Source organism: Lynx canadensis, chromosome F1, assembly GCF_007474595.2.
Source record: "Lynx canadensis isolate LIC74 chromosome F1, mLynCan4.pri.v2, whole genome shotgun sequence".
NCBI lineage: Eukaryota > Metazoa > Chordata > Mammalia > Carnivora > Felidae > Lynx > Lynx canadensis.
In genome coordinates this window covers 43,119,589-43,131,739 of record NC_044319.2, presented here as the reverse complement: position 1 = coordinate 43,131,739, position 12,151 = coordinate 43,119,589, and the positions used below count along the sequence as shown (strand labels likewise).

General features: G+C 42.4%; 1 protein-coding gene across 2 annotated transcripts in view; it reads left to right on the top strand.

Annotated features, from left to right (window-relative positions):
- Positions 1-2,944: 2,944 nt before the first annotated feature.
- RBBP5 (RB binding protein 5, histone lysine methyltransferase complex subunit) overlaps positions 2,945-12,151 on the top strand; it is a 36,503-nt gene continuing 27,296 nt past the window's right edge. The window contains exon 1 of one of the 2 annotated variants that reach the window (XM_030301997.2): positions 2,945-3,148. In XM_030301997.2, coding sequence (XP_030157857.1) covers positions 3,130-3,148 — 19 coding nt within the window. In that variant the 5' untranslated portion in view covers positions 2,945-3,129. The remainder of the gene's footprint in view (positions 3,149-12,151) is intronic. The other variant, XM_030301998.2, reaches the window with a different exon arrangement.

The following is a 12,151-nucleotide window of genomic DNA, read 5'->3' as shown; positions in this document are numbered from 1 at the left end:
AAGATTTTCTCTCTCTCTCTCTCTCTCTCTCTCTCTCTCCCTCTTCCCCTCTACCTGCTCTCGTTCTTTCTCTCTTAAAAAAAAAAGTCAGACTCCTAACCCACTAAGCCACCCCTTCCTCATTTTTTTAATAGCTGCGGAGTACGCTATTGTGTAATGTACCACAAATGTACAAATACTTAGATTGTTTCCAAATTTTTGCAATTACAAATAATACTGCAATAAATCACCTTGTGTATATGCCTTTTTTGTTAATTAATTAATCAATTAAATTTCCTTCTAATCCTTCTTGTCTCCAGGGAACTGAGAGCTGTGTTGATGTTACTATCCATTTCATGTTTTCTTTCTTAGCTCTGCCTATCTTTGAAGTCTGTAATCTCTCACAATAAGCATGGATTGTGGTCGAGTACATTTCTGAGAAAGTCCTCACTCCCTGACTAGGCCAATAATTTGGGGGGCACCCCCAGTCTTATACTACAGTAATGGTTCTCAATCCTGTCTGAACATGATAATCTCTAAGAATCTTCTAAATATATCAATGCCTAAGAATGCTCTAGGCAGATTTTGCAATTAATGCAGAATCTCTGGGTGTGGGACTGAGGCACCTGTATTATTCTGAGGTGCCCCAGAAATTCCAATGTGCAGCTAAGGTTGAGAACCACTGGGTTAAATCCTTGGAATGTTACAAAAATCTCCTGGCCTTCACCATATTCCGTGATTTGATCCTTGCTGACTGGGAGGTGCTCCGCTCAGAAAATTCCTGATTTTTACCTGTAGGAGACGTAAATACCAGCTGGCTTAATTTAGGGAGAATCTGTAAAAGTATTTAATGAGATGGAAGTTCAACCTAGTCAAGAAAAATTTTTTTTTTCTCATATAAAGTCTGAATGACAGCTAAAAGTTGCTTCAAGCCAGGAAGGAAAATTGTTAAATTTCCTTTTCTCCCCTTCAGCATACAAATCTGGGTACCTTCCTTTGTAGTTGGTCTATTAATACACTCCAACTAACACTAGTAAAACAGTCCACCAATTATGCTGTTTTTCATCAAATCAAAGCAACTGTGACTTGTAAAACACAGTTATCTTATGTAGCACTAAGAAAGAAAAAACCCCACTGCTAAATAATTATGAGGTATAATTAAATGTAAGAGATTTTTAAATGTGGCTCCCCACATTTAATATACGCATATTAGAATTGATGAAGTGCGGTCGATCTTTAGCCTAAACCTCTTCTGTGAACTCCAACTCAGTATGGTCACTTGAATTTCTCACAGGCCTAACATGTCCCAGTCTGGACTCCCCATCTATCTTGGCCAAAGCTGTTCCTTTTCCTGCATTGTCTGCTCTGTCAAACGGAGCACCCCCTGCCCCCCCAACTAGAAACACAGAAGTCATGTCAGACTCCTGACCTCCTTTGCTTTCCAAATACAAAAGACCTTTCCATTGTCAGTTCTGTCTCCTACCCCTCTCTTGAACACATTGCCTTCCTCTTTCCCTCTTTCCTGGCTTTGAGTCGGGTCTTCCTTGTCTCTCCACAGGATTACTGCAGTGACCTCCTACCTGCTTTCCACTTCTCGAATCAATCTTACTCCACGATATCCTCGTTTTCCTTCTCAAACATCAATCCGATCATATTATTCTTCACTCAAATTATCCTACAAGACAAATACTCCATTCAAAAGACAAGCAAAGTGAATGAACAGGCCACCCTAGAGAAGAAACTAATACACATTTATGCATGTGAAAAGTTCATCACGAAATAAATGTCACAATGACATCTCCCCGCTTATCCAATTGGCAGAATTTGAGAGAACTGGTAACGAATGATTGTAAGAGTGTCTGCACACTTACTTACCGTTGTTGGCAGTGTAATATTTTACATGGCATTTTGGCAACGTTTTGGATACGAGAAGGAACGCAAACTGCCTAATATCTCTGAGCCTCAATCACTGTATTTGGTCCAATGGGTCTGAGATCTCCCTTAAGGGCCTCAAGGAAGGGAGGTAATTCAGGGGAAAGGGATTTGTAAATAATAATAGCTAAAATTTACTGGGCGCTTGCCGTCTGAAGCGCTTCATCTGTGTCAGCTCATTTAATCTTCACGATAACCCTGTAGGTACTAGCATTATCATCACCCCCAATTTTACATCGAAGAAAACTGAAGCGCAGAGAATAAAACTTTGCCCAAGGGGCGGGGTTAGTAAGGGGTGGAGCTGGGATTATCGGCATTAAATCTACAGAGGGTGATCTAGCTCGAGTCCTGTTTTTACAGTAAGCCTACACCACTCTTTTCCTTCTGATAACCCACAGAACCCATAGTTGAAATTTGTTGATAAAAGAATTTGTTCTTCGTTAGCAACCATCAACTGGCCTTCTCTAATTGCTTTGTGTATCTCACCACAGTCCTGTCGGATAGAGCTCGTGAGAACTCAGCCCACCTCTCATTCCAATTCATTTTCAGTGTCCTGGTCAACGCTGGGTACACGGTAAAGCCTGAGACAGAGGCCTAACAAAAGCTATCGAATATTTCTGTGGGACCAATGGCGTATCTTTACAAATAGGAAGTAATTTTCCCGAGACTGAAACACACACAAACGACCACGCGCCTTGGGGACTATAGCGCCGCTCCACATCCGTGCACCACAGCCGACCTTTCCCGCTTTCCTACATCCGTCGGACTTTGCCCGGAACCTTTCTTGAGGGCATCGGAAGCAGCCGGCCGGGACAACGCGACTGAACACACAACACAGGAAGGACTAGCAGTCTAGTTATATGCCTGAAGTTTCTCGTTCGCCTACATGATTCGGGCGAAAACGGCCGCAAATTACTGCACTTCTTAAAGTACTAAGTGACGATAGCTTTTTCGCCCCTTAGTCAACATCATACTCATGTGATTCCGAGTTAGTTCTTCTTTTTGATTAGGCATATATATGGACAGCTCATTTGAAACGAACAAGGAAGGCGGGGGAAGAAAGCGGAAGCCGCGGGGTCTTCTAAACCAGAAAGTCTCCGGAGCCTGCGCTAAGCTATTTGCGGCGGCCCCCACTTACACGCACATCTCAGAAAGCAGGCGGTGGGGGGAAAAGGCGTCGTTCCTGGAGCTGAGACCAGGCGGCCAGAGTCCTCAGGGATGAACCTCGAGTTGCTGGGTGAGGAGGGCTGTGGTTGCGTTTTAGAAAACCCTTTGGTTTTGGAAAGGAGGGAGCCTGGTCGGGAGGGACTCAGGCTGCAACCTTAGGGACATAGTTCTGCTGTGGATCATTGGGCGCTCCTATTATGGAGCAGCAGCGGGAGGAGGCAGCCCAGCTTCTGCCTGAGCAGAATGCATTGCCTTTCCCGAGGCTACTTTCAGATCAGTTGTGGGGCGGCAGGGACATTTGTGACTTCGATTTGATCACAGGGATCGAAGGTGCTGAAGTAGCCCAGAGCAGGCAGGACCAGAGTTATTGGAAAATCAGCAATCTAAGGATGTGAGGCTTAGGTGAAGCTTTGAAGACTTGCCAGGGGTTTGGGTGCTTGGACAAGTTAGATTGTTTTGTAGAAACACGGGATGCCCAAGGAGAGGAACTTGAAGATCTAGTTGAAGTCTCTTATTCGACAGATGAAAAAAGTCTTAGACAGTAGTGATTGGAGGGCACTAAGTGAGTAAATGGCATAGTTGGCACTGGAATCCAGTTATCTTGGCTTCCCATTTAAGCTCCTTAACTACCAGGGACAGTGTGTAAAACACTGAGAGCTACAGAGGCATTTGTCTTTTGTCACCCTCTCTTTGGGTGATTTTTACCCCTTACTCAAGTTGTTTAAAAACCGTGGGTCCGGGGCGCCTGGGTGGCGCAGTCGGTTAAGCGGCCGACTTCAGCCAGGTCGCGATCTCGCGGTCCGTGAGTTCGAGCCCCGCGTCAGGCTCTGGGCTGACGGCTCAGAGCCTGGAGCCTGCTTCCGATTCTGTGTCTCCCTCTCTCTCTGCCCCTCCCCCGTTCATGCTCTGTCTCTCTCTGTCCCAAAAATAAATAAACGTTGAAAAAAAAAAATTTAAAAAAAAAAAAAAAAAACCGTGGGTCCTTTCTTCTAGGATTTCATTTGGTGTTTAGCATGATAGCCGAGGGATGTCTGAAGTTTTCCAGAAGTCCTAAATGACTTTCTGTAAAGTTCCTGTTAAAAAAAAAAAAAAAAATTCAGGAGCTGTACTGGATGTTTAAAGGGCCCCCAAGATTTTTCAGAAATAGTTTTTACCTTTAAGGAGCTTTTTGTTAAGCAGGGAGATTAAGGTGATTATGTATATAGCCATAATATATTACAGAATGCAGGCAGGCCTTTAAGAGTCATTAAGTCTAAGAACACTTAGAAGAGCAAGTGAATATCTTTGGGGCAGGGGAAGAAAGGTAACCAGGAACAAAGAAACCTCTGGAGGAGTTGGAGTTTTGAGTGGACATTTAAGATTGGTAAAATATTGACAGACTGAAGTGTGAAGATACGTGGAGGAGTGCTTGTTAGGAATGTGCTAAGACATCAGTGAGAGAACACCTAAAGAATGTTCCTGCTTGGCCAGGTTGTGTGTACTGTGAATAAAGAGAAGGCCAAGAGATGGGGTTGCTGCCATCTGTTTTGTGGAAACTCTTGAATGCCCAGCTGAAAAGTCTGTGCTTTTTAAGGAAGGTAGGGCAGATGCATTGAAGGGTTTTTGACCTGGTAAGTAACTTAATCAGAGCTATGCTCTTTCTTTTCTTTTCATTTCTTTCCTTCTTTCTTTCTCTCCTCTCCTTCTCTCCTTCCTTTCCTTTTCTTTTTCTTCCTTCCTTCCTTTCCTCCCTCCCTCCTTCATCTGACAGCAACGTGTTGTTGAGCCTTGGATGGTGTGAAAACAGTTTGGAGGGCCAGAGTAAATGAGTGATAAAGAAGGTCTGAGCTAGGAAATGGAACAAAAAGACAATGAGGAGGTAGAGTTAACAGAATCTGAAAATTGCTTGCATGTGGTGGCGTTGCTGGTGGTGAGGAACAGTCAAGTGAAAATGATGGGAGCCAATGACGGTATTACTGACAAACATTTAAGGAAATTGGGAAGAGACAACATTGAGGGTGGATCTGGGGTTCAGGAAATAGGTTTAGATTTACGAGAGTGATCTGTAATTTTCCTACAGGTGGGCTTATTGAAACCTTGTGAGTAGTTGACAAGACCAAGGGAGAAGGTGGGAGGGGCAGAAAAAGAAAACTGCTGAGGGCAGAATCTTGGACAATGACCTATATTCAGGGGTTATGAGGAGGAATAAATGATAGATTAAGAGTTACATAGTACTTACTATGAGTTCGGCATCTATATTTTTTAAAGATTTATTTATTTTTGACAGAGAGCAAGTGGAGAAGAGGCGGGGGGGGGGGGGGGGATGGAAGATCCAAAGCGGGTTTTGCGCTGACAGCAGAGAGCTTGATATGGGGCTTGAACTCACAAGCTGTGAGATCATGACCTGAGCCGAAGTCGGATGCTCAAACGACTGAGCCACCCAGGTGCCCAGAGCTAGCTAGTTTTGAGTGCTTCCGTATGTTTGTCCTTGTCCAGGTGGAAGAGGATACAGGTTGGTTGGTTTGCTGTCAGAAGCCTGCTGTAGAGCACTTGAGACTGAGAAAGGCCTGTTCTGTATAGTCCTAAGCAGTCCTGCAGCACCTTGAGCAGAAATCAAATGACCATCATTTTAGGAAGGTGTGGGAGGTGGGGTGGAGGCTAAAAGTCGACCCTTGTTTTTAAAAACTTAAGGATGGGGGGCTCCTTGGTTGTTCAGTTGGTTAAACGCCGGACTCTTGATTTTGGCTCAGGTCACGATCTCAGTTTTGTGAGGTCGAGCCCTGCATTGGGCTCTGCGCGCTGACTGTGCAGAGCCTGCTTGGGATTCTCTGTCTCTGTCTCCCTCTCTCTAGCTCTCTGCCCCTCCCCCGCTCATGCTCCCTCTGTGTCACTCAAAATAAATAATAAAATAAAAAAAGTAAAAAAGAAATTTAAGGATGGAGGAAAGGTGTTAGATAGGCTAGTACGTTGAAAGAGATAGCAGAATCACAGTAAAGGTTTTTTTTGAATGATACAGGAGATTCGTGACAGTGAAACTTAGGAGTATTTAGCGTTGGAAGGTTAGACAATTTAAAAGAAGGCTGATCCAGAAGGTACACATTGCTATGGAAGTGACTGAGTTTTAAAGGAGAAAGTTCATGATTGCAGCTAAAAAGCAGAAAGGAACAGAAGTGATGTGACTGTGGGAGCATGCAAAAGAATAGCTGGCCGGATAAAGGAAAGGAATAATGTGTTCTTAATTTGAACAGGCAAGGTACTGATTTTACTTCTGCAGTCACTTAAAAAAAAAAATTTAACGATTTGTTTTTGAGAGGGACAGAGACAGAATGCTAGTGGGTTAGGGGCAGAGAGAGGGAGACACAGTATCCGAAGCAGGCTCCTGGCTCCGAGCTGTCAGCATAGAGCCCGACGTGGGGCTCGAACTCACTGAGCTGTGAGATCATGACCTGAGCTGAAGTCGGACGCTCAACCGACTGAGCCACCCAGGCGCCCCTACTTCTGCAATCACTTTTGAGCCCTTGCTGCATATCAGACAGTATGCACTTGGAGATACAAAGTTAAAATAAGAGTTTTTCAAGCTTATTTTTATAACTCACAGTAAGAAATGTATTTTCTATCACAACCTATCATATATACAAATATATATGTTTTTCAAAATAATATTTTTTTAAAGATTTTTTAAATGTTTATTTTTGAGAGAGAGAGAGAGCACACATGAGAATGAGCGGGGGGGGGGGGGGCAGAGAGAGAGGGGGACAGAGGATCCAAAGCAGGCTCTGCACGCTGACAGCAGTGAGACTAATGTGGGGCTCAAACTTGAACCGCGAGATCATGACCTGAACCGAAGTCTGACGCTCTACTGACTGAGTCAGCCAGGCGCCCCTCTCAAAATTGTGCTTAATCCTTGTCATGCTCAATGTCCTCTTTTATCTTCTGTTCTAAAGTTTTAAAAAACTTGTTGGGTGTCACGAAATTGATTTATCCATTTGTGGTGGATTGAGTCCTACTGTTTGAAAAACATTGAAATAAGATACACCAGGTGGAGTTGTGCACAAAGCAAACTGTATTTGCGGCAAATAAGGAGATCACGGGGAGTGACTTCCAAAGCTACGACTCTGAACAAGGGTGCGTGGCTCCCTCTTTATAGGGTTAGGATGAATGTTTTGGTGGGAAGCCGTATCATCTCATGTAGAGGCGGGCATAAGCCCACGGGGCGCGTTGGGGAAACATACCTGTACACGCACTGCTGTGCAAATGAGGCTTGTGTTCCTCCTTGAGCAGAGATTTTAGTATTACAGTGAGGTAAAGTTGGAGGTCCCTCCGTGGGCCTTCTACACAGGCACTAGTCGGGGGTTCCTCTAACCCGTCTGGGCCCTGTCTCTCGAGGGGTGGTTTCGGTTTCCAGTTGCCTGAGTGAAGAGATCAGCCGGAAAGAAGAACTTAAGGAAAAATGTGGGACGTAGGTTGGTGAGTACAAGCAGGTGGGCAATAAAGGTCAGGTCTTGGGGCCTGGCCGGTGACCGTAGTTGTCACTTAGTAGTGAACGGAGAGGGCCTCATGACAATATGTAAAAGACCTTCGTACAGAGTCTGACACCTGAGCCTTCAGTAAGTGGGAGCTGCTGATGCAGGTTTGAGCTCTTCAAAGAATGGTGAGCCAGCAGGGGCGTAAGTCTAGAAAGCTCATTGAGGTTCTTTAATTTCTTGCTTTTCCAATGAACAAATACAGCACCTACTTACCACAGCAGTGGAGACAGTACAGACATGCATACGGAAAGAACCGTCTTTCTCCCCTTCCCCAAATGGTAACTGTCTAGTGATTATCCTTTTCTAGCTTATTCCTTGCTCATACAGACATTTAAACACATTTGTTAGGGCTTTGTTTCAGCTTTTTTACAGAAATAGAACCTTTTTATACACAGTATTTGAAACTTTTTTCACTTACCACTATAGGATACTATTCCTACTCGTTAGGAGATACTAGATCCGATGGTTTTTAATGCGTTCGTGTAGATACACATTCATGATAAGTAATTTTAATTGTGAAATTTACATGCTTTTTTTAAAAAAAAAAAGTGGTCTTGGGGCGCCTGGGTGGCTCAGTCGGTTGGGCATCCGACTTCGGCTCAGGTCATGATCTCGCGGTCCGTGGGTTCGAGCCCTGCATTGGGCTCTGGGCTGACAGCTCAACAGCCTGGAGCCTATTTTGGATTCTGTGCCTCCCTCTCTCTCTGACCCTCCCCTGCTCATGCTCTGTCTCTCTCTGTCTCAAAAATAAATAAAACGTTAAAAAAAATTAAAAAAAAAAAGTGGTCTTTTTTCCTTGCCTCCTCCTTTTTGTTGATAATCCCACATATTTCCTTCCATATTTTTCTCTATGCTTATATATACTTGTGTGTGTGTGTGGATGCACATGGTAAAAAAACAATGAGATTATATAATGTACACTTTGTGGTTTGCCTTTTTTTCTACTTAGTAACACCAATGCAGATTTCTCTAAGATATTTGTGTAATTTATTAGTATATTTGAATACAGCATATTTTATTCATCCATTACACTATTAATGGGCATTTACCTTATTTCCAGTTTGGGGAGGTTTTCTTTGTTTTTTGGCCACCTAGAAAACAATACTTTAAAATACAATGTACTTTGTCCCATTGTTGTGTTTACATCTGTGGAGATTAGATTTCCGACTGTAGGATTGCTGAGATGAAGACTATATATGTTTTGCTTTTTTTTTTTAATGTTTATTTATTTTTGAGAGAACACGAGCGAGGGAGGGGCAGAGAGAGGGGGGGACTGGATCTGAAATGGGCTCTGCGAAGCGGGCTCAGCGCTGACAGCAGCGAGCCCCATGCAGGGTTCGAACTCACGAACCGTGAGATCATGACCTGAGCCGAAGTCCTGCTCAACTGACCGAACCACCCAGGTGCCCGTGTGTTTTGCTTTTAATAGATGCCGATCCCTTTTCTCAAAGGCTATGACAATTCCCATTTTTGCAAGTAATGTGGAAAAATGTTCCTTTGCCCTCCCCTCCGCCCGCAGGTATTCTCTCTAAATTTTCCTGTCTGATGGATGAAAGTGGTATCTCATTTTTAATTTGGATTTACATTTCTCCAGCTACAGCTGAGTTTGATATGTTTTCCTCTGTTCAGAGGCGTCTGATTTTGTTCTTTTATGACTTGTTTATGCATGCTTTTTTTGTTTTTTTTCCTTATTGTATAAACTTGCTTTATAAGATAGGTAACTTTATAAGATAGGTAAATAACTGACTCCTATCAGTTATTTGCATTGCAAATTTTTGTAAATCTTGACTATGTTGTCACGTAAAATGTTCAATTTTTATTTAATCAAACGAATTTCGCTTTTAGTTTTCCTCACTTGGTTAAGGTCTTCCCTACCCTAGATTATACATGTGGTCTCCTTGATTTTCTTCAGAGATTTTTGTTGTTTAAAAACATTAATTTACCTGAAATTTTCATGTAATGTGAGAGGAATTAACCTTTTTTCCTCCTAACTTCCATCTCCTTCTAGATGAACAGTCACTTGTCATTCCCTGTATGTTAAATAAGTTCTTCACTAAATCGAAATGCCACCTTTATCATATATCAGCGGCTTTACCATACATGTAGATTTTTTTTTTACATTTGTCTTTAATCCATCTAGAATTACATAAAATGTTAATTTTTAGGGAAAGCCATTAAGTTTTCCCATCCCCAAATGGCCTTACCTGAGATTTTATACTTTTCTTCATATGTGTCCTGTGTCTTGCCTTATTACCTTTTCCTTAAATACTAAACATTTTTTTTAATGTTTATTTATTCTTGAGAAAGAGACACAGAGCATGAGTGGGGGAGGGGCAAAGAGAGAGAGGGACACAGAATCCGTAGCAGGCTCCAGGGTCTGAGCTGTCATCACAGAGTCCGATGTGGGGCTTGAACTCACGAGCCGTGAGATCATGACCTGAGCCGAAGTCGGCCGCTCAACCGATTGAGCCACCCAGGCGCCCCTTTCCTTAAATATTTTCTATGTTTTGTAGCCATTGTGAATAGAATTTTTCCTTGTATTTCTGTTTTTGGGTACTAATTTCTAATGTAGAGAAAAGCTATTAATGTTTGAATATTTTTCTTGTGTTAAGCCACCTTACTCTATATTATAAATTAAAAAAAATCTATTTATTTTTAAGTAATCTCTACACCCAGCCTGGGGCTCGAAGTCACCATTCTGAGATCAAGAGTTGCTGGCTCTTTTGAGTGAGCCAACCAGACACCCCTCCCTATTTTCTTACTAATTTAAGCAGTTTTCTTATTTGAGTCTCTTGTGTTTTCTAGGTATTCAATAATAGCAAAAGAGCAATAGTTTTATCCCCTTATTTTCAGTGGTTAAACCAATTATTTCATTTTCTTTGGTTGGAACCACCAAGATGGTGTTAATGGTGATATATCCCTTTCTAATTGCTGATACTAATTGAAATGGTTTTTTTTTTGTTTTTTTTTTTATTTATTTTTGGGACAGAGAGAGACAGAGCATGAACGGGGGAGGGGCAGAGAGAGAGAGGGAGACACAGAATCGGAAACAGGCTCCAGGCTCCGAGCCATCAGCCCAGAGCCTGATGCGGGGCTCGAACTCACGGACCGCGAGATCGTGACCTGGCTGAAGTCGGACGCTTAACCGACTGCGCCACCCAGGCGCCCCTGAAATGGTTTTAATATTGCACCTTTTGGAATGAGAATCGTCCATGTTTTTGATAGATTTTTATCGTTTATTGTAGTCTTCTGTTCCTTTTATTAGAAACGATTACGGAGTTTTAGATGATTTCAGCATCTACTGATAGGATTGTATGGCTGGTATAAACATTCTTCACTAAGGGAGTACATCAGAGTTCATTATGCCATGGAGGTGTTTCGGTGCTGTAGCCCTACCCCTGGTCCATTTCCCCTCTCCTATACCATAATGCCTTCTTAAGTGGTACAGTAACACACTCCAGATGCTTTGTCTTTAGGGTTTGATTATAATTGTAAATGCTGCTAGAAGTTGCGATTCAAGTCTGCAGAATCTAAAGGTGAAATGCTATGTACCATTTATGTTGAGAAAATTGTTGTTTTCTTTTTAGTACTATCACCATGAAGTTTTGGTATCAGTTATGTTGGTTTTATAAAAAACTGATAGATTTTTTTTTCCTGCACGGAAATAGCTTGCGTAACGTGGTAATTATCTGCTGCTTGAGATTTAGGAGAAACTGGTCACAAAATCCTTAAGGGTCTGCTGTGTCCCCCCCCCCCCCCACTTTTAATGGTATGTCTTTAACAGGCTTTCAGTGTGTTCTCTACTTACTGATCCAGTCAAGGATTTTTCTTCTGTAATCAGTTTTGCCAGATTTGGAAATGGTGTGTTTTGCTATAGAAGTCACTCGTGTTTTTTGTATCAAGTGTATTATGAAGTTCAATCTCTGACTGGGGTTTTGTTTCTTTTTGGCATCCACGTCTCTGGGCATCTTTTTCCCTCCTGCATGGTCTTTAAAACCTAAGAAATCTGATCATGACATTAAATGGTAGGTGGTGGCAAGATGGAGCGTATGACAGCGGTCTTGAGCATTCTGTGAGGAAAGGGCCTTGGGCTCCTGTAATCCTGCCTGACAGCCGTCTTGCTCAGGCCCCCCCAACAAAACTGCCCCAGATTAGCCTCATCTTTTTTATATGTCACTTTCTCGTTGTGCTCCTTTAAACTCCTTATTGTTATTCTGTTAACTAGGATGATCCTCAAAGAAGAAAAACCCACCCGAAAAACATAAACCAGAAATACAAGGGGTAGTCTGTCTTGAGAGGTAATCAGACATTAAAATGATCCCTGGATTCTGGACTTTCTCAGAATCTTGTATGTGGTTTTCCCTTATCACAACACAGAAGGTCACACTCTGCTCCTTCCAGAGTACTTCATATTCCCAGATTGTGGTTTTTTGTTTGTGTTGTTTTTAATTTTTGGATAAATACTTTTTTTTGGTTTGTTTCTCACCCATGTGAATATAGATCTTCTATCTTACTGATTTGGAAAGATGTATAGGTTACATTGTTAAAGGAAGCAAGTCCCATCATAT